General features: G+C 38.1%; 1 protein-coding gene across 1 annotated transcript in view; it reads left to right on the forward strand.

Moving 5' to 3' along the window:
- The window catches only part of puf (ubiquitinyl hydrolase 1 puf), an 870,156-nt gene that overhangs the window by 258,092 nt on the left and 588,051 nt on the right, over nucleotides 1–24,013 (forward strand). Inside the window, exons 15-16 of the mRNA XM_068225443.1 lie at nucleotides 3,013–3,335; nucleotides 9,895–10,096. Coding sequence (XP_068081544.1) covers nucleotides 3,013–3,335; nucleotides 9,895–10,096 — 525 coding nt within the window. The remainder of the gene's footprint in view (nucleotides 1–3,012; nucleotides 3,336–9,894; nucleotides 10,097–24,013) is intronic.

Below are 24,013 nucleotides of genomic sequence, written 5' to 3' on the forward strand. Positions count from 1 at the left end.
TTTGTCTTGCATCAATGAAACACAATTGCTTTGCCTATTGAGTGCTTGGAAAAGGGTATGACATTTCTTGTAGGTGACGCATGTTACCCTTGCCCGAGCAACATGTGAAGTTGGCTAGGACTGCCTGTTCCTAGATAGAACAGGCTAAAGTAGAGAGTCTAACTTATGACTAGCTACCATCAGCATTGACACCTACACTGGAAGGAACTGTGAGCTAGCAGACACCCTGAAGAGTTTAAATATTGACATTGCCTGTGTCCAAGAAACGAGGTGGAAAGGTTTGAAATCAAAATATTTCGATGAATGTTATAAGATCATTTACCATGGCATAAGTTCAACTTGGAATGGTGTTGCAGTGGTTGTTAGCCAGAAGCTGTAAGATTCTGTGTCAAAAGTAAATAGAATTTTGGATTGCATAATATCGATCCTGATGGACTTCAGTGCATCAACTATGAGGATCATCTCCTTTTATGCTTTGCAAGCTGGATGTCCCAATGATGAACAAATTCTGGGAACAACTCAGTATCTGTAACCACCCAGTTAACTTAGAAGACCATCTGTTTATTGGTGGTGACCTGAATGATTACGTACAGTGTCATGGTGGCCAAGGATTTGAACCTAGAAATGAAAATGGATTCCGAATCCTAGACTGCCTTAAAGCTTATGACGTGGCCATCATCAGTGCATTCTTCTCACATAGACCAGCAGTGAACACTCGACCAGATCTATTATTGGTTAATCAAAGAAACGACCTCAAGCTAGCAACATTACTAGCTTATTCTTGACATGCTGATTGACCATTTGAGATTGACTCGATCATAGAAGACAGATCCAGAGAGGATAAAGTGATGGAAGCTTACCCTGCAGAAGATCCAGCTTATTCCAAAGCTAAGCATGATTACTTTGAACTCTACCGAGTGAGTTGACCGTGCAGTTGGGGGTGCGCGGCTCTGAGCTTGCATTCGGTAGATAGTGGGTTCTAACCCCACTGTCAGCAGCCCTGAAGATGGTTTTCTGCAGTTTCCCCATTTTCGCACTGGGAAAATGCTGGGGCTGTATCTTAATTAGGCCCACATCCGCTTCCTTCCCACTCATAGCCCTTCTATATTTTTTGGCAAGATCGGCTGTAAAACCGGGCCAAATTTGTACAGTGTAAACCTTAAGAAATTAAGAAAAAGGCCGGGAAGAAGAAGCAATTAACAGTGCATTTAATTACACAGTTATAATAAAGAAGAAACCGTAAGAACTGTACAGCTAAATGTGTGTATAGCAAAGGACTGTTTCTCTTGTATATGTAGACCTCGTTGATAATGATAGTTGTGTAATATTAGAGAGAGAGAGAGAGAGAGAGAGAGAGAGAGAGAGAAAGAGAGAATACAACAAGCTCAAGTCTGCCACAAAACGTATAGTTGCTACTGCAAAGAATCTTTGTTACCAAGAACTGTATGATTAGTTGGATACACCAGAAGGTGGTAACAAGATCTACCACCTAGCCAGATCCCGTTGTCATGCTACTGAGGCTCATAGAAAAACACAGAGAAGAGCAATTATTCCATCCATTTGGCATTCCTGGGCTTGGAGGAAGTGTTTGATAGGATACCACATGAACTTATGTGGAAACCCCTTCTCAGAACAACCCAGAAGTGTATGTATTATGGATCCAGCTTCTCTACTACAACGTTAAAAGGTTTGGTTCATCGTCCTGCAGGTATCTTGCAAGCTTTTCTAATCAACGTTGACACCCACCACAATTGGCACTCTTTCACCTTTCCTGTTCATCCTTTGCATAGATTTGGTGATGTCTGTCTGTCTGTCTGTCTGTCTGTCTGTCTGTCTGTCAAGTGGCAAAGTTAGTGCGCCTGGATCTCTCTTAAACTTAACCACATTTACAACACTTATCTGCAGATAAATTAATGTATAATCTACTGCAGAGTTGTATTATACTCATTCTCACATGTATAAAATAATTAAATAGTATATTGTACCTTAACCATCACAAAATAATTCTGCCATAAATTGTGCATGCTTTAATATGGCTGATGATGACCCCGAGGAGGGTTGAAACTGGTCCCATATAATTTAAATATTGTAAATAGATCTTAGTATTGAATAGGTGGAAATCTCTACTGTGTTATAATTCATATGTTATTCTCATTTCAATACGGACCAACAACATGAAATTCATAACCCTTGATTACTGCAGTTTGGCTAAAACAGTGCCATGTCACATGACTACTGTATGATAAGAAATAACCCATCCATCTCAAGGGTAAGATTGACAAATCCATAATTGGGCAAGTAGCATTTTATGGCCCAGAATGCTGGCCTGCTACCATGAAGCTTCAGCAAACCCTCCATGGAAAATGGAGTTGAAAATATTGTGTTGGTCTCATGGGTTTATGAAGCTAGACTGCATCACAAGTGGACACCAGACAGTGAATTGCAAAGGCACCAATTATAGAACAATTTGCTTTATGTCACACCTAATTGCTCTGAGAAGACATAGAAAACTTACCTCAGGTGGTATGGATATGTTATGAGGGGTGACAAGCATCCAGTAGCAAGGATGGCTCTCCAATATGACCCAGGAGAGAATCAGCCCCGTTATATTCTGAAGAAATGGTAGCTTGATCACATCAGAGAATATATTGAAAAATTAATTCTTAGATATTAAGTACTGAATAGGTGGAACCTTAAAATAAATTCTTTGTTAGAGTTTATTTTCAGTATCGTTAATCTCAATACAGAACCAGCAATGAAATTCATGAGTTGTAATAACACATAGTACAGTTTAAACACTGTGTACAAATGCTTGCTGTTTCATTTAATGTGTCTCACTTTCATGAAGTATTTGAAAAGTTTTACATTGATACATTGATTTTAACTAGGGAAATAATTTCTTATGCATTCTTTAAATTACATCTTTGCAGTTAGGGCTTACTGTTGTTTAATTAAATATAGTTTAGGTTTCCATTCACATTTTTGAGCTATTGTAGACATTTTTATTTACAGGTTGAGCTTAGGTCAGGTCGACACACTATGGGGATGCCTAGCTACAGACAAACGATGTGCAGATGAACTCTTCAGTTGGTTGTTGAGTCAGGCCAAAAGTAAAGAGCAACATGCCTTGGGTGTTGACACGTTGAAGCACTTGTATATGAAGAAACTACCATCACTTGAGCCTGAAAGTATGAGTATGACAGGACTTGCACTATTCCAGCAACTATGTAACCTGGCACGCCTTGCTACTGCTCATCTTGATAGTCCACTCAAGGATGTTGATGCAGTTGGCATGGACCACCTTTGGAAGATTGCTCTGAAGGCCAACAATACAGGTACTCTTTTGCATAATTTCATTTTTCCATTCTACTTTTTTCTCTCCCCACAAAATTTTATTTGAAAATAACATGAAGATGGCATGACAGCTTGCTGATTGTGAGAATCCAAGATACACTTGATATAAATTTAAGATTTGCTTTTGGGGTCTACTTTTGGGTCCGCCAGAGTTTTTGAGGACATTTTATGAAGCCATTGATAAGAGAGGAACAGTCTAACATAACCCAAGTAAATTCCATATCAGAGGACCCCCTTTTGTGGATCTCACCCATGAATAAAAATGAATATAAAGATGATGGAATATACAGTATTTACCTGAATCTAATGTGCCATTGACTGGCATACTCCTTAAATTTCAAAGTTTTTATACAGCAATAATGAAAACATTTGCTGATGATTGTAATACATCCTTAATGATCTACCTTGGTAGTATAAATACATGTGGATGGAGTGTGAAAGATAATACCTAATTAAAATAACACCTGCAATTGTGATCTGTCTCTGAAACTAATTTTCAGAACTGTCTCAGCTTCTCTGATGCTGCACTGCACAAATATATGGAGACTGTTCTGTTTGAAAGTTATCGACTTTGTTGAAACAACCAATAAATATTGCTCACACTGCCATACAAGATGTGACAAGTCTGTGCATTCAATTTTAACAACTGGAAACAATTTGAATCTCTGCAAAACCATTTTGAAGTGCATCAAGCGTAAGTCCAGTGCCGCATTGTGCATTTATGTATGCCAATGCAGAACAGAATTTTCAAGCTTACCAAGTGAGTTGGCTACACGGTATGAATCATGTAACTGTGATATTAGATACAGGAGATGGTGGGTTCAAACAATACTATGGGTGGTTTTGAAGATAGTTTTCCATGGTTTCCTATTTTCACACCAGGCAACTGCCAGGATTATATCAGTTAAGGCTATGGCCATCTCCTCACTGCTAGCCCTTTCCTATTCTAGTGTCACTGAAAAGCTCCCTGTGTGGACTAGTAGGGGTAGGGTGTTGGTCTCTGGATCCCACAAGATTGCAGGCTCAAACCTGGTAGAGGGAGTCGATATCTGAAGAGTGGAAATTATTTCCATTTAACTTTTCAGTGTTTTGAGTAATTCAGGTGAACTCATAACAGATCCCAGGGAATCACTGGAGAGGTGGAGGGAATATTTTGAACATCTTCTCAATGTAAAAGGAAATCATCATGGTGGTGTTGCAAACAGTCAAGCTCATGGGGAGGAGGAAAATGATGTTGGTGAAATTATGCTTGAGGAAGTGGAAAGGATAGTAAATAAACTCCATTGTCATAAGGCAGCAGGAATAGATGAAATTAGACCTGAAATGGTGAAGTATAGTGGGAAGGCAGGGATGAAATGGCTTCATAGAGTAGTCAAATTAGCGTGGAGTGTTGGTAAGGTACCTTCAGATTGGACAAAAGCAGTAATTGCACCTATCTATAAGCAAGGGAACAGGAAGGATTGCAATAACTATCGAGGTATCTCATTGATTAGTATACCAGGCAAAGTATTCACTGGCATCTTGGAAGGGAGGGTACGATCAGTCGTTGAGAGGAAGTTGGATGAAAACCAGTGTGGTTTCAGACCACAGAGAGGCTGTCAGGATCAGATTTTCAGTATGCGCCAGGTAATTGAAAAATGCTACGAGAGGAATAGGCAGTTGTGTTTATGTTTCGTAGATCTAGAGAAAGCATATGACAGGTTACCGAGGGAAAAGATGTTCGCTATACTGGGGGACTATGGAATTAAAGGTAGATTATTAAAATCAATCAAAGGCATTTATGTTGACAATTGGGCTTCAGTGAGAATTGATGGTAGAATGAGTTCTTGGTTCAGGGTACTTACAGGAGTTAGACAAGGCTGTAATCTTTCACCTTTGCTGTTTGTAGTTTACATGGATCATATGCTGAAAGGTTTAAAATGGCAGGGGGGGATTCAGTTAGGTGGAAATGTAGTAAATAGTTTGGCCTATGCTGACGACTTGGTCTTAATGGCAGACTGTGCCGAAAGCCTGCAGTCTACATCTTGGAACATGAAAATAGGTGCAATGAGTATGGTATGAAAATTAGCCTCCCGAAGACTAAATTGATGTCAGTAGGTAAGAAATTCAACAGAATTGAATGTCAGATTGGTGATACAAAGCTAGAACAGGTCGATCATTTCAAGTATTTAGGTTGTGTTTTTTTCCAGGATGGTAATATAGTAAGCGAGATTGAATCAAGGTGTAGTAAAGCTAATGCAGTGAGCTCGCAGTTGCGATCAGCAGTATTCTGTAAGAAGGAAGTCAGCTCCCAGACGAAACTATCTTTACATCGGTCTGTTTTCAGACCAACTTTGCTTTACGGGAGCGAAAGCTGGGTGGACTCAGGATATCTTATTCATAAGTTAGAAGTAACAGACATGAAAGTAGCAAGAATGATTGCTGGTACAAACAGGTGGGAACAATGGCAGGAGGGCACTCGGAATGAGGAGATAAAGGCTAATTTAGGAATGAACTCGATGGATGAAGCTGTACGCATAAACCGGCTTCGGTGGTGGGGTCATGTTAGGCGAATGGAGGAGGATAGGTTACCTAGGAGAATAATGGACTCTGTTATGGAGTGTAAGAGAAGTAGAGGGAGACCAAGACGACGATGGTTAGACTCTGTTTCTAACGATTTAAAGATAAGAGGTATAGAACTAAATGAGGCCACAACACTAGTTGCAAATCGAAGATTGCGGCGACGTTTAGTAAATTCTCAGAGGCTTGCAGACTGAACGCTGAAAGGCATAACAGTCTATAATGATAATGTATGTATGTATGTATGTAACTTTTCATGTCAAATTATGTTGGCATGTAAAAGATTTCTGGTGACACATTTGATGTTTTCACAAGGAGATGAATAAACTTGGCAGTTTTGTATAATGTAGCTAAATCCATCCGATTATCATCATCCATAGACCAAGCAAGTTGGCTGTGTTGTTCAGGCAGTGTAGGTTTTGTCTTGCATTCACGGGATGTTTGTGAGTTTTTCTGTGGTTTCCAATTTTCACACCAAGCAAATACAGAGCCTGTACCTTAATTAAGGTCACAGCCATTTCCCTCCCAGTTCTAACCCTGTCCTATCCTACCGTTGTCAGAAAATCTTGTTAGTGCGACATTAAAAATAAACATTTGTTTGTAGATCTTGTTTTCTGTTGATTCTAATACTGACTCAGATCGGGAAAGAAATTCTGTTGAAAATATACATACAGTACACATTAGAATTGAGTGACTGACCATGTTACGTTTTTGAAATTTGGTACCGACATTTTGTACATGATCTTCCATATTACACTATAGTGTAGAAATGAAGCAGTTTACTGTATGCATGTTTGGTGAGACAGTATCTCATCTAGAAATGCTATGCTTGAATTTGTACTATAATGCTCTTAGACTGGAGTTGGTTATTGGAATATTGCTGCTTAAGTGTGATTAGGAGGGGGAAAAAAAAAAAAACCACGAGATATGGTAGTTATAAGTTAGTATGTTCCACTATATTAGCAACACATAAACAGACATTATTTTCATCACTGTTACTTAACCAAACCGATACAAATTAAGAAATCCATACGACAAGGATGTCCGCTGTCAACCATTTTATTTGCACTTAGCATCGAACCCTTCATACAACAGCTAGTGAATCAACTTCCTGGAATAGAGCTAGGACAGTCAAAGATCAGTGCACAAGTGTATGCAGCTGACGTATCCGTTATACTAAGTACTGCATCTCAGATCGACACACTAAAAAAAATATCATCCATACTTATGAACTACACTCTTGTGCCCAATTAAATGTACGAAAATCGGCATTGTTGCCATTTGCCGCCTGGCCGCGAGTAGCAACATGGATACCCACCGTCGACAGGATCAAAATACTAGGCATTACTTTTTGCAACAACTTCCAAGTCATGATCACGGAGAATTGGAGCAAACAGCTACACATAGTGTGGACAGCGATAAATGCATACCACCACCGACATCTAAATGTAATACAAAAGGTGTGGGTTATTAACACCTTCATACTCAGTAAATTGTAGTACCTCGTTCAAATTCTTCCAGCACCCACGGTAATTAATTCATGTGCATATTTTTCACACAAATGTATATTTCATTTAATTTGCTGAGTTTGTTAAAAATGAACTTCTATTGATGATTTGTGTAAACAAATATATGTTTCAGTATTTAAAAAAAAAATCACAAAAGTGTGCAAATCAGATTAGGAACACAGTGATTCCAAAATCTTAAAATGCAAGGTGAGGCATGCCAGACAAGGAACATCTTAACTTTGTTTAAAAATCAATGAAGTTACCAGACAGGATATTTTGTCTCGAAGAATATTCTTTATACTCAGAATGATGAAGTTTATAAACAAATCAATGAGAAACAAGCAAACATCACCTTCAATACAGATGACCCAATGATACTTGCTGACAGTTCAGATCGTAAGTTACCGAGCTCGATAGCTGCAGTCGCTTAAGTGCGGCCAGTATCCAGTATTTGTGAGATAGTAGGTTCGAATCCCACTGTCGGCAGCTCTGAAAATGGTTTTCCGTGGTTTCCCATTTTCACACCAGGCAAATGCTGGGGCTGTACCTTAAATAAGGCCACGGCCGCTTCCTTCCCACTCCTAGCCCTTTCCTGTCCCATCGTCGCCATAAGACCTATCTGTGTCGGTGCGACTTAAAGCAAAAAAAAACAAAGATTGTAAGTTCCTTTTGGACAGCATCAGCAAAGTAAGCAAGGAGTATGGCCTTTAAATAAACATTTGGAAAACAAAATACATGTTGGTTGGTTGGTCGGTCGGACGGATGGACGGTCGGTCGGTCTTTCTATAACTTGAAAACTACTGGATATATTTCCACCAAACTTCATATTTAGAATCCACCTATCCTTGGGTAGGTTTTAGCGCAAATATCGTTTCTAAATCCCTGAACTGAGTGGGAATTTTTATGAAACCGAAACCGTGATTTTGCACTCCCTCAAAGTATACACAACCGAACTTAATGAAAATTAATTTCTAAACCTTTTTTTCTCATGTGCATCATTTCGATAACAGGATTTAATAAGGGAGATATCATTAACGGACCGTTTTTCGGTACAAATCCCGGCGGACTTAACGCAAAGGCGGGTGCGTGTAAAGCGTATTTCTTACAACTTGAAAACTACTGAAGATATTTGAACCAAACTTTATATATAGCATCCATCTATCCAAGGGTAAGTTTCCTTGGTGTCTGTTAGTTAGTTAGTTAGTTTAGTTAGTTAAAGGAAAGTATGGCTTTTAGTGCCAATAATCTCCAATGACACTGTTCAGCTCGCCTGGTGCAGGTCTTACTGTTTGATGCCACGGACAGCCCATGTCTGGATGGATGATGGTGAGGAGGAGGAGGAAATAGGGAGAGGGTGAGACCTGGTGTCAGCATATAACCTAACCACTCAAATAACACTAGGTGGGGTCTGTTCAAGGCTTCAACGTCCCAATTCGATGGATGGACTCCTTTTCAAGTACCATGGATAACGCAAGAAGGGCTGCAGATATAGATATCAAAACCATAATCGGCATTGCAAGAAGTGTGTTTCTGAAATTAAAACATCTTGTGTTAACCCTGATCTCCAATTCAGAAAACATAAAATGGTAAATTTTTTACCATGATGGTTGCTGACTTTCTCTGAGGATGTGATGCAAGATGATGAAAATTGCTGTGGAGTGAAATCTCAGAATCAAAAGTATTCAGCATAACAGCTTAGTCTTTCACAGCCATCATCACCTCAAGAATTCCAGGCCTGTAGATCATGATACAATTAGGTTTATAGCCCTCACCTTTTCACAGGATGCCATTTATTCCAATACTGACCTTCGAAGAGAGTGGATGCTTGAAAATGGCAGGTACAGTATCTGGAGAAAAGTTGGTAGTTATAAACTCAATTGGACCATGACCTACAGGTTTTGAAAACTGTTACCAGAAGAATTCAGTTTAAGAAGAGGGGCATCCTTTCCATGGCCATATACAGTCTATTATTTAACGTTTGTTAAGAATTTCATATATACAGTCTAACCAAGAATGTCATAGGCAGCATGAAAATATTAATGACTTGACATATCCAAGATTCATGACATCAAGGTAAAGATGTTGAGACATACAATAATAGCTTTTCAAGGAATATCAGTATGTCACTAAATGTAAATATACAAGAAAGGCATTTCATTTTAGAAACTAATAAACAGACTTTTAGAACAATAGTTGTTCATTACACTCATCCTTCTCTAGTCTTAATAATTTTAACACTTCTCTGTGTTATTTTGGATTCCCGTGCTTCTATAGTTTAACTTTGTTGCTGCCATGGAGTGAGGCTCTTGGTAATAAACCTTAACCTTCCTTTCATTTGCTTATCACATTTGTTTTTAAAAAAAATTGTTTTATTCCTTTTATTTTTCCTTCTAATACCATTTGACAACAAAATAGTATAAGAAATCTTGGAAGATATTGCCTCTTTCACTGCACATCTCTTGGTTTGTTCCAGATGTCAGTATGGCTGCCATTCAGTACCTGAACAGTTATTATGTTGGAAGACAGTTGGATCATGAGTCAGAGTTTGTATCACAGTGTATGGCCCATCTAGCAGCTGCATCAAAAGACTTAGTAGTTTCGGAAGAAAGCAGTCTTCTCTGCATACAACGAGCACTATTGCTCCTCAAGACCCATCTTGAGACCTTCCGAAGAAGGTACAGTAAATATTTGTTGGTGAGGTGGAAAAGTATTTGTGTTTTGTTTAAATTGTAGGAACTTTGTGGTTATCTACCTCAATTGTGTAAGTAATGGAAATGAAAAAAAGAGGTGCGAATCACCTAATATATAGAAAGATAGGAACACACAATAGATTATAGCAATAGGATAAACTCAATGACAGGTCAGTGTGGGAAGAGGGATAAAGAGAAAGAAAGAAAATGCAGAAGGACAAAAACAATCTCCACCTCTTCAGACACTGCCATCTTGAAATAGACTGGCTCTCTTCTCATCAATCCCAGTTCTTCCACGTGTATATATTTTCAACCATGACAAGCTCGTTTCTGCTTCCAGCTTCATCAGGAGGGTAGGCTTCAACACTCATTTTGGGACCATCTTGACAGATCTTCAATCTTGATGTGGGAAGTGTAGGATAAGAAGAAAGCCAGATAAATACAGGAAGATGTGCATGTGGTCCTCGTCCTTTTGTGTTTTCTCTCTATTTCATCTTCTTCCCACACTGGCCTGTCATAGCAGTGCTGGTCCTATTGCCCCCATTATTGCCTAGCTAAGCCCAGCCAGTGAGCAAGAGATCCCGAGGTGGACCGTTCATTCATGGCTATCGTTTTCTAGAGGCATTTAAGGGAAAGGGGGTTGATGACCAGGCGAAGAAAATAAATTTTAAAACAACACTCTGACATTTATTGACATAAGCATCACAAAAAAAATATCCTTGATGGTTTTGTTTACAATGAACTTTCATAATATTCTTTTCTTCTGCAGTGTTTGAGAATCACACGTATTTCTCGACACCCAGCCTTATTGTTCTGGAATGAAAATCAGAAAAATTAGGCATCTATCGCTTTTTAAAATTAAATACTTGGCTGAAAGAACTCAAAAACTTTAACAAAGGGTTTTTACAAAATAATTAGACAGCTGTCTCACTGATGGTTCCATAACAAAAGTAGTTAAAGGTTTCATGAATTTACAGCAGTCTCAACACGTGGTTTAAGCTGAATTCCAATAAATTTTAACGTTTAAAGTATATGACATTTGTCAATTACACCAGTATAAGCTTTAATAAAAATCAAAATTAATTTCAAAATTTCATAATTAATTATTATTATTAATCTCTAGCCTTGTTTGGGTAACATGTTCTTTACCATCACACGATCGTGTTTTTAATTAATGTATCTCGCTACATTATCCGCATGGCAATTATAATTTATATTTTAAATAATTATTCTCCAATTAATTATTGTGACTCATTATCACCAGAATTCAAGATAACTATGCCGTTTGTGAACTTTTAATTCTGACATTTGCATGGCATTCACATTTCAAATTAATTTAAAATGTCTCAAAATTTAAATATAAATGTGTTAGGAAAATTTTGTTATCCATGTGTGAGCTAATTAAATAATAATTTACTTTACAAATCGTTTGCCTTTGCGAAAATAATGTGATGATCTTTCCTTTTAAATCACACTAATCAACAAAATAAATCCTTTCCTAGTCTTCCTTGACTTGAACATTAAATTTTCCCTTAAGGGCGCAAAAATAACTTCTCAAGGTGGCATACAACGATGAACATAATCTGTGTCGCCACAACGCCACAAGTACACGACCAGATTAAATGAAATGGAACAATCAAGATACAAGGAAAATACTCATATTCTCTCTCTCTCTCTCTCTCTCTCTCTCTCTGGGAAACACATATTTTTATATACATTATTTACATCGAATCCTGTCCTTATAAGTTTATTCTTAATTTTTAAGCATGGTCACGTCAACATTCAGTAGAAGATAACTTCGTGCACGGAAATTACTCTTTCATCAATAGTGACTAGTGATCGAAATTAGGGATATCACTTGGGTTGAAATATTCTTCTCACAACGATGGAGATTCATCTAAATTTTGGAAATATAATTGAAGATTCCAATAAAATCCATAATCACTACCATCACATGGGTTACAAGTCGCAACTATCGCGTCCGTGAGCCTCAATCGCATTATTATTATTCCCTATCCGTGAAATACACACGCAACACGTGCTCTACTTACAATAAGTTCCCTTGTGCTCCCAATGACACCAGAACAAGTCAATCATCACAAATAAATTCTCCACTTGCTCAATTACATAATTAACATATCGCAGGATTTGCCATATTCCAGACACTTCATGAACAGAGCACATTAAATTTCACATATAAGGAATCTAAGATAATTTATAGCTCACGAGCGTGTAATTCTCTTTTTACCCGATCTTTAGTTAATTTTATTATTACTCAAGTGATTATTACATCTATCAATCCTCGTGAAATATCGTAAAATTAGATGACTCGATCCTAAAGAATACAAGTAATCTTAAAAAGACACTAGGTTCGACCCTATCTCACAAGTTGTACACGTAAATTCAAGTCCAATTAATTTTGAATATTACAAAACAAGAAGGTTTATCGAGTGGTCAGTGATTTTTAGATACCTAACTCATATGCATGGGAAGTCATTCAAAGACAGACTACACATCTACTCTAATAGGTTCCAAACTTTATTCACACACGACACTCGTCTACCACGACACCTCAAGAAATGGAAAAATGAAATGTTTCTAACTACAACAAAACTAATAGATCTACGATTTAAAGAAGAAAGACCTCTTAGTTTTACAAAGATGTGACAGAAATAAAATTGTTAAATGGTATTCAAGTTTTAGATGAGGTTCAATCCCAGGTTGTAGTCAATCTATCCTGCATTTCCCCGGTCAGTCACATTCCCCTGACCAGATTCGCCTCACATTTTAGAAATCCATGGAGACACGGCAGTAGACGCCACAATGGAGTTGAGGTGTAGATTCTTGAAGAATTATCCATCTTGATGTGCTGCGATCTTCAGGTTGACTTCTGTTGCGTTCCAGATGTGAAAGCTGTAACTGAGACGGTAAATTTTTAATATAGGCACAAACACACGCAGAATTACTGAATATTCTCGTGGATAGTCACACTTAACTTGGTTTTTAAGTTGAATTTTACTCCATAGGAGTTAATTATTCCACTAAATTGTGGCAGAACGGGCGTCTGCTCATACTGCAAAGTTATTTTCTCACGTGGTCGTGTAACGTAGCGTCGCACAGCAGAGAGTAGTCCAGCAGAGAATCGAACATCCAAGAGAGTGATTTACTCGGAACAAGGCTTTTTATATCCTTGGCTTGGGAGACGTGTACTCTACGAAGACGATAATTGGTTATCGGGTCTCTTGTAATTGGCTCAGACTGTTCGAGAAGCTGGCTGTCATCGTTCGCGCGTGGCAGGACAGCACATGGGCTTGTCACGTGATTTACCTTGGCCTTGTCAAAGCTGGATCAATACATCGCCCCTCTGAATGAAGAAAAAACTGGTTTGGAGCTCACTGACTACTTCCCAAATGACAAATTACAGCTCCCGGCAGACAATAAAACTTTTAATATTAACTTGTTGGAAATATTCTCAAGATCACCAAATTTTAAAGGGGACACTATTATGTATTGCTGTTGATATTCCCATCTTACTGTGTATGATTTAATCTTCATTGTGTATGTATCTTCTAGAATGTTGTATGTTATTGTAATATCTGTGCTGGACTGGGTTCCTGTGAATGTGGAAGTAAATGTATGTCCAACCCTTGTGCCGTTTCTCTACGTGGTCGAGTGTGAAGTGAGATGAATCTTCATAGCGAGTTTTTAGGACTGATTACACTTCCTGATGTCAACCTTATCAGAGGAGTTAATGAGATGAAATGGATGATGTGATAATATAATAGTAAGAAGAGAGAGGGTGAAATTCAGTGCCAGCACATAGCTTACTCCTGTCAGATAGCACCAAGGGGTCTGCTCAAGGCTTAACATCCCCATGCGATGGACAAATCACCATCAACAGCGTCATATGCTTTCGCTCCAGTGAACAGTGCGGAGAGGTTTGAAATTGAATCCAGGCTTTTGGCATGCAATCTAGTAATTAGAAATTATATACCACCATCATCTCTCATATCATGCTGGCTAACATTTTGATGGTGAATTTTTTCAGCCAACAAGACTTGAACCTGTTAACCACTATGTCAGACCATGTAGGCTTGATGCCTTAACAATCGTGGTCCTCAGACAGGTTTGTATGTGGAATTAAATAGGTGGGTACTTTAGGAGTAGTACACCAGTCATCCTTGCATCGTATGCTGTTGTAGGGAGTACCAGCATAACATAATACTCCCCAAGCACTGTTGGGAATGTGGTAAAAGTAAAGCCATCTCCATACAGGCCACGAAAGCATTTGGGGGAGTGGAAGGTAAGGACATCTGCTATCCGTAACCTTGGTTCTAAGTAAGGTAGAGTGGTTAGCCTTACAAGACAATTAATCTGGTACTCATTTTTGGTGTGCAAGTGAACCTCAGGGCCATTTGATTCTCCAAAAGTAAAAATATTGTTTTCAAAATTTGTTGACGTCTTGACATAAAATTGAACCACTGTTGTTCTGGGTGAACTAGGCATGCCTTTACTGCGTCTGCTAAGCAGCTCTATCGTATTAATAATAATAATAATAATAATAATAATAATAATAATAATAATAATAATAATCGGAGAGGGCATTGCTCTGTCCCCCAAGTGCTACTGCACCCAACTACCATGATGAATGAAAAACATTTGGAAATGACTACCTTAGCCGGTAAAATTCAGGGCCAAGGCGTTGATCTAACATCACCTTGGTCTAGGGCACAGGATCTGGGGCTCAGTCGGAGGATCCCTCACCCTGCAAACTAAGAATGAAAAAGAAGTATTTCTTTATTACTTTTAATGTTAACACACTCCTTAGAATTGGTAATCATGTGGAACTGGTTTAAATTACTGGAAGAATACCAAATTAAGTTCATGGCAGTGCAAGAAACTACATTTCCATCAGATGAAATATCCACTATGGGCAACTATAGGATATTAAGAGGGCTACCAGCCATTAGGGAATGTAAGTCAACAAAGAAGAGGAAGTCCCCAACCATCCTGGGAACAGCCTTCTTTGTTCACAAGTCAGTAGTGGATGCAATCATAGTATTCAGATCACCATCCCCAAGGCTTTTAATTCTAATGGTAAAAAGTGGAAACAAATCTTAGCGGTCTTCAATGCCCATGTGCTGATCAGCGATGACAATAGGAAAAATCCTGATAAAGTAGAGGAATGTTGGTCCCTGCTGGAAAGAGAGATGATTCAAGTAACTTATTATCAAATGAAAATCCTTCTAGAAGACTTCAATGCACAGATTACAAAGGAAAAGGAATATAAGAAAATAGTTGGGAGATATCCAGGACACAGAAGGACAAACTAGAATGGAGAGGGGTTGATCGAAGTCTGTGATTCCTTCAACCACGTGGTTTATGAAGGAAAACGATGACGACATGGTGACCTCCAATCCTAATTTAGGAGAATTTCAAATTGACCGCGTGGCAAGTTCCAGCCCCAAGGAAATAATGAATGTTAAAGTTCAGAGAGGAGCCAACATGAATTCTGATCACTACCTCACTAGAACAAAGGTCAAGTTCATTCCAAAACCCATTAAGAAAACACCTCTCATACTGAAATGGTTTAGAATTGAGGAACTTAAAGTGAATGAGGAGATCGTAGAGAACTACAGGAAAGAGCTTGAATCTTTGGACTCATATGAGTGGGACAAAATGGCTAAGAAAATACAACAGGCAGCTGAACAGATCATATCCTTGACAAAGAAGAAGAAAAAGCATCCCTGGTGGAACAATGAATGCGAGGAGACACTGCATGAAAGATAAAAAGCGTGGAGCAAACAAAGATTTTGAGACATTTAGAGACCAGAGAAAGCGTACAGCCAAAATCATAAAGAATTAGAAACTGCAAATATGAGAATGACATATAAAATTGGATCAGATAGAGGGACAAGATAGAAGAACAACACGAGGGATTTTCATCAGCTTTTCAAGACCAAGACTAAGGGGTTTACTCCAAAGAATATGTGCTTCAAGAATGAACAAGGCAAATGGGTGACAACTTGGTTAAGATGCCAGAAAGACTCTTCACCCACATATGTGATATGGGCAACAGAAAAGATTCCAAAGGATTACAAATATGCACGCATTCATTCCTTGCACAAGAAAGGCAATAAAAAGGATGTCAATTATTACAGAGCCATCTTTCTCCTCCCCATTGCGTATGAGCTATTGTTGAAAGCACTTCAGCTTAGAGTGGAGGTCCACGTAGACAAGCAGCTGGGAGAATACCAGGCACTGTTTAGAAAAGGGCGGTCTTGTGCAGAACAAGTTAACATCCTTAAAATGCTGGTCAGAATTTGGGCACTGAGATAGAAATGACTGATTATGACTTTTGTCGATTTCAAGAAAGTGTGTGATTCATTGGAAATGTAAGACATTTCTAAACATTCTCAGGGAATTTGGAGTCGATGATAAGTCGCTAGCACTAATACAACAGACTCTCACTGACATACACTTTTAAAGTAAAGTTCTTTGGCGAACTGTCGGAACCGTTTGAGATAAGAACAGGCTTGAGGCAGGATGATTATCTTTCCTCACTCCTGTTCAATTGTGTTTTGGAGAAGGTAATCAGAGATTGGAGGAAAAAGTTGACTGAAGGTGATGTTCAAAATGGAGGAAGAGTGGGATGCAAAAACACAAGCATCACTTTTGACTGTTTGGCTTTCACTGATGATGTGCTCCTAGCAGACAATCTTCAGACAACATTGAAACAGGTGGAAATTCTTCAAGAAATGACATTGAAACAGGTGGAAATTCTTCAAGAAATGGCTTCTAAAGCAGGCTTACAGATCTGCTTTAAAAGGACCAAGTTTATGGATTTGGAAAAGACAGATTCCACCGATAGCATTGAGACAGCTTATGGGATTGTCCGGAGGACCATGAAATTTAATTACCATGGCAAGATTATTGCCTCGAACAATAATGAAAAGGAAGCACTAGGAGGGAGAACGAGGAAGGAGGAATTGGCTTTTAAAATGAGTCATGATACTTACAGATCCAAATCCATCTCCTATGAGGCTAAACTGAGACACTACTGCATAGTAGTCAGACCGGCGTGCCTTTACACTCCAGAGACACTAGCAATAATGGAACGTATGTCAATTGAAAAAAAGGAAAGGAAGTTCCTCGGAAAGATTTTGGGTCTTAAGATACTGTAGTCCACAGTTGGCTGTATCAATGTAAATATAACAACAACAACAACTTAGTTAAAACACTAAGGTTGACAAGAACGATCTCTCCATTATCTTCAACTTACTAGCATGGTGGAAATGGGAGGTGTTAGCAAACAAAGCAGCTACCCCCGGCCCTAGTAAATATACTAGATTATCTCAAGTTATTGGATTCTGGAGGACAGAGATGGGAATATATCAGAGCTTTCTGTTTCTCTTTGCCCAAAATATTAATACTTTATTGGTACTTGAAATATCAATGCATTTCTCAAAATTGGTAAGCTCAACCAACTAACAGACTCATTAGATAAACTCAACTTCCAGATTTTAGCACTCCAAGAAATGAGGTACACTGCTGAAAATTATTTTTAATTGGAATAATAATAATAATAATAATAATAATAATAATAATAATAATAATAATAATAATAATAATAATAATAATAATAATAATAATAATGTTTGCTTTACATCCTTCTATCTGCTTTAATGTTTTTTGAGATGCCAAGGTGCCATAATTTGGTCCTGCAGGAGTTCTTTTACGTACCAGTGAATCTACCGACACAAGGCTGACGTATTTGAGCACCTTCAAATAAAACTGGACTGAGCCAGAATTGAACCTGCCAAGTTGGGGTCAGAAGGCCACTGCCTTACCATCTGAGCCACTCAGTCTGGCACTTTGAATTGGGAAGTTACAGAATTTACAAGTCAAATCAGCAATTTCATTCCCTAATACACCATAATAATTTGGCTCTGGGTTTGCAGTCTGAAGAAATGTCATGAACCTGGTACTAAACTTCACATCTCTGTCTGAAGAATTTCACTACTAACAATTAAATCAGTAAACAAAGCCCATTCATTGATCAGTGTACAGGCACCTGCAAAACAAACAATTAGAAACAAAAAGACCCCTCCTCCTCCCCCCCTCACCTCAAAATGTAGAACAATTCTAGTGAATACTAGAAGAAACTGCAGCCAAAAATTACTAAACATCATATCAAATTCTGCTGAGAGACTTCAGTACACAAATTGGCAAAGGAGAGAAATTCAGAACCACGGTAGAACTCTGTGCCCTGCTCACAAAAGAACCAATAAAAATGGAGAAAGATTAATTAGCTTCTGTGAAACTTTCAGTCTAAGATTGTCAACCAGTTTCCTGTCATTTCTGCACACATAATAATAATAATAATAATAATAATAATAATAATAATAATAATAATAATAATAATAATAACAATAATGAGATCCCAAAATTTTTATTTAAAATTTCAAATAGACCATGTGACCATTTCCAAGAAAAATCAAAAAGAAATTATGAATGTTTAAGTCGAAAGAGAAATCATTGACTTATATCACCACCTGTTTCCAATAAAAGTAATGTTTCAACCCAACAGACCCAAATCTGTTACAATCTGAAACCCATGAATTGATCCAGATTTTTTAAAACAGCACTGTCATCACTGTCCTTGCTAATATTCCCAACCAAAATTCTCCAAACTGGCTAGAGTTCAGATACACTTTTGAAAGCTTCTCAAAGCATTGGCATACACCCAAGGAAACACATCTCATGTGACTGAAAACCCTGCTGTGGCCCCATTCGGTATTTTCTGGAAAAGATGAGCGAGTCAGGCCGAGGATCTCCCAGCCGGCTCAAGGGCATGGTGGAATGAAACCTATGAGGAGGCCATAAGGCATAACCCTGCAGTACCCACGTCAAAATAGGGAACGTGACTTACCACATGGGGTGTTGACAGACCCCCATACTTTCCTAGCATTTAAGAACTCTAAAATGAAACGTAGACTTCTGCAAATATATTATTAACACATAGCTGACCGGATGCTTGAGCTTGTCGCATACCCTGTGGACTGGACATTTTTCTACTAAGCATACTAGGGTGCACTTGATTATAAAAATGTACATAAATGTTAAACCAGTCAAGATTTTATCTTTAAAGTTGGTGGATCTGCCTTTACAAAACCATCTTCAGCGTCAATTCCTAACGCATCATTAATGTTTACATCGTTGTCGTCGTCAGAGTCACTTGAATAAAAAAGCACACTAGGCAAATTACGGCTAGTAGAGGCTTGAATATCACTTCCACTATCACTCAAACATTCAGTTTCTACTAATTCATTATCACTATATCCATTTGAACGATCATCGGCATATAATTCTTCTAAAATATTGTCGTCAGCTAACACCGTATTCCGCGGGTGCTCCACCTTGTCATTGACTGAACCGGCAGAAAGAAAGTCGACGTTTCTAAACTAAATCAAAGAATAAAAGAGGCCGTGAATAAAAGAAAAGTGGCAGATATACATCTACGATTTATTATACTCAATGTGCAAGTCCGAAATAGTTCAGTATATGGTCAATAGATGTCACAGGAAGACTGAAAACAATGTCGCGAATAAAACCGAGATTTCTTGGGGCCCATCACCTACCACTGGCGAGCGTACTACAAGATTTCTCGGGGCCCGTCACCCATGTGTTAATATCACTTACATCCTACTACAAAATTAAAAAAATAATGCAATTATCATCCCACAATACCAGTACAACATAACATAGTTCAGAAAAATGCACATTCATTCGCTATCACTTTCCACCTCATGGCTGGCTTTCAAACAATCATCACATATTGTTTGCATGTGCTTCAGGCACATTTTTCTGTAACATTTGCAACAATATGTCTTGGTTTTTACATCTTTCATTCTTGGGCAAACAGTACATCTTCATTTAGAAACAATTTCTTTTGTTGAAGCGATCCGAGCTGTTTCAGTGCTAAGTGTAAGCTGACATAAAAGTGTTTATAAACAGAGTCTAATTGAAATAACTCATGACAGGGTATCTTGTAAAAAGCAGAACTGGTAGGCAATATAACTTCAGTAAGTAACGCCATTTCTTACCTAATACTAATATGATGTGGTGAGTGAGAAATGTTGCGTCTGTTAACCATGTGGGGATCACCAGACCCACAGCTGGAATTTATTGCCAATGCGTTTTGAACACGTCAACAATGGACAATGACAAATCAAGGACTGTTGAGTCACGCTATTTCAGGAAGCTACCTAGAATCCCAGCTCTACTGCCAACTTTTGAACAGTAATACACAAAAGTTAGTAAGCCTGGGGATGTGTGAGACCCCCACGTGGTCACTGCAGGGTTAAAGCCTGGTAAAACTGGAATTCCCATAGTACTTTACAAAATTGGCTCGAATTCACCAAAATCCAGAAACAAACCTCAAAATTCATCAGATCCAAAAAAAAAAAGAAGATCGTAATTATGATGAAAACTGATTAGAACAAGATTTTTATTGAACATTTCAAGAAAGAATTATCAAATTATCAGGCACCTGGTCTCTGTTTCTAACATCTGAATGGGGCTCTGGAACAAAATAATAGGGAAATTTATAAATGCCTAGCAAACTACTTTGAAGACCTCTTAAAATTGTGAATTCCTTAAGAACAACTCACCTTTGAAAAACCCACTCCAAATCAAGATTCAGAAACCCCTCGCATTAGAAGAAGTCAACAAACTAACCTGTGAACTAAAAAATAACAAAGCCTCAGGGGTAGATGGTATAGGCAATAGCCTCACCAAGAATATTCACATAATCCTTAAAGATGTGTGGTTTTCAGAAAAAATCCCTGAAACCTGACCATGTACACTAATCCACTTACTACACAAGAAAGGGGATAAAACTGACATCAATAACTACAGAGGTACTTCCATGTTACCAATTAAAATTCTTTCCAATGCCTTGCTCACAAGCCTTGAGACTCAAACAGACCGCCGGCCTGAGTGGCTCAGACGGTTGAGGCGCTGGCCTTCTGATCCCAACTTGGCAGGTTTGATCCTGGCTCAGTCCAGTGGTATTTGAAGGTGCTCAAATACATCAGCCTCGTGTCAGTAGATTTACTGGCCCGTAAAAGAACTCCTGCGCGACAAATTTCCGGCACCTTGGCGTCTCCGAAAACCGTAAAAGTAGTTAGTGAGATGTAAAACAAATAGCATTATTATTATTCAAACAGACCCTCTAATTGGCAAATCGGGCACGATTCACGGCAGATCCTGTGCAGAACTTTCTCTCAATTTCAAAACCATCTTACAAATCCATACAAGTAGACAAATGGTGATTGCCTTTGTAGACTTCAGTAAAGCTCTATGTCTAACCACACATCTTTAAGAATTACGCATACTGTTCTGTACAATGTACAAATTCAAAGTAATCAGAAAAACGAGGGAAATGATCGAAAAAACATTAACTGTTACTACTTCAGAATTTAAATTCGTAGGCAAAATGTCTGAATATTGATATATAGACAACTCTACTATTGTTCATTATTATATTGGAAATAGTAATCATGACCTTGGGAAAGGAATAAGCATTGTTAGATTACTGAAAACCAAATTCATCTGCATTATCTGGCCTTGCAGATGACCTAGCTATTTTTTCCTGCAAGAGGCACAAATTCATCTGCAGTATCTAGCTTTTGCAGATGTAGCAATTATTTCCAACAATAGGCTAGTAGCAATTCACACCCTTGAAAAACTGCAGCAAAAAATGGACTTCAAATTTCATATGAAAAGACCTACATGAAGGGTGTATGTTGGTACCCAAATGGGCAATCTCTGATAACTCTATTTGGCAAAATATCTGAAGTAACTAACTTTAGGTACCTGCAAGAAATCATTCAACCTTCAGAATTAAATCATGAAGCAAACAGAGAGAGAATCTCTAAATTATAGAAAGCCTATAGAATTGCTTGGAACATATATTGCGGAATGCAGAACTAAGACACTATAACATAGTAATAAAACCTGAAGCACTACTTGCATCAGAAACCGTGATCGTTTTAGGCAAATCACTAATTATAAACGTAGAAAAGCAAGGAAAGAAAATCCTGATGAAAATCTTTAGTCCAGTCTGCATATAGGGAATCTGTATGAAAAGGAAATATCATGATCTATATCAGCATTCTGAAAGAAATCTCACTTTCAGGAATAGATGACTGAAATTCAATGATCATAATTATTCTCCGAATGGACAATGATAGACTGACCAAAATAATTCTCAACCTTGTCCTCTCACTGAAAGTCAAGCATAATTATAGTCTAATTGTAATTGAAAGAGACCTCCTGCAAATCAGCATCACAGATGAAATTAAGCAGTACAAAAATTTTCAGAGCACAGTTTGCTGACAAACCCAAAATTAGACCCATCAAAACCTGGACAGAAGAACTCAAGAAATTTTTTTGTGAGAAGATGGGAGATTTTGGGAAGAAAAGAAAGCAAACACATCAGCTAAATAAGTTCAATCATGCTCCTCAGTTGGGCATGACAATGTTAAAAAACAAAGAAAATAATGAATAAATATGGCCTCTGCTACCAAGTTCTAGCCTTTCCAAAGGGTGCCATCATCTCTCTGGCCTACCTACCAATTTTGACAATTCCCTGGTGGTGCTGTCTCTTAACAAAAGCAGAACTCTCCTGGTTGGTTCTTTGGTCAAGGGGGCTGAGTGGCTCAGACTGTGGAAGTGCTGACCTTCTGAGCTTACGTTGGTGAGTTCAGTCCTAGCTCAGTCCAGTGGTCTTTGAACATTCTGAGGGTAGATTTATTGGTACGTAAAAGAACTCCTGCAGGACAAAATTCCAGCACCTTGCCATCTCCAGAAACCATAAAAGTAGTTGGTGGGACATAAACTCATCATCATCATCTATGGTCAATAGCGGGGAGGGGGGATGACTCGGGTACAGTGAAGCTTTTGTAGTGCACAACCAGTGGATACTAAAATCAATGGTCATATGAGATCAGGTCCAATAAATACTGAAAGCTTTGGTCTATTGAGTTTATATCTCGCAGATATGATAAGCATTGGTTTGGAATATGCGAGTTACATTGTCAGGAATATGTTGCAAAATTCAGTGAACAAGGAAATTGACTCGATTTAAGACATACCTATCTTGCTCCTCATCACCGTACTTCTTGCGTTTTGGGGCCGATGACCTAGATGTTAGGTCCCTTTAAACAGCAAGCATCATCATCACTTCTTGTGTTTTAACTCTCTTGCTCTCAAGTCTTTTGGGGTGGAATGCTTGAAGACTATCAGCCCTTTTTCCTATGAAATTACAGAATATTTTCTAGAAATTTGTAACACCTACACATTCACAGATATCATGACGTTAAAACTCACAGTCGCAGCATAAACAACAAGCCTATTATAAAAAATAGTTTACGGCCGTATCTCATCTGTATGTATGTTCCATCGTCAGCTCATCCATGAGATTGGTTAAAAATTATCGAAAAATTAGTGTTTTTCTTTTCAGAAAAGTATAATTTTAGGTCAGTTAATACTTAATCCTGGCCTATTTTGGCTCACATATGCAGAAGCAGTTCTGGGAGCAGAAGAAGAAACATAAGCCAAATTTGTAGCTGATACTCTTACGACTTAAATGTACAGTAGAAGTCCGTTATAGCGAGAGTTCATAACAGCGAAAAATTTACTCGCTATAGAGGATTCTCGTTATATCAAATTTTTGTAAACACTTTAAAATAGGTATGGAATGGCAATCCGTTTGTTTAAAATTTGCATATTCGCGGATTTCCTTACTACAGCTTATTCATAACTTATTTTTCTAATTCTGAGATAACGCAAACGTGTATGTTCAATTTCATTCTGAAAAATTTTAGTATTATCATT

Source organism: Anabrus simplex, chromosome 1 (assembly GCF_040414725.1).
Source record: "Anabrus simplex isolate iqAnaSimp1 chromosome 1, ASM4041472v1, whole genome shotgun sequence".
Taxonomy (NCBI): domain Eukaryota; kingdom Metazoa; phylum Arthropoda; class Insecta; order Orthoptera; family Tettigoniidae; genus Anabrus; species Anabrus simplex.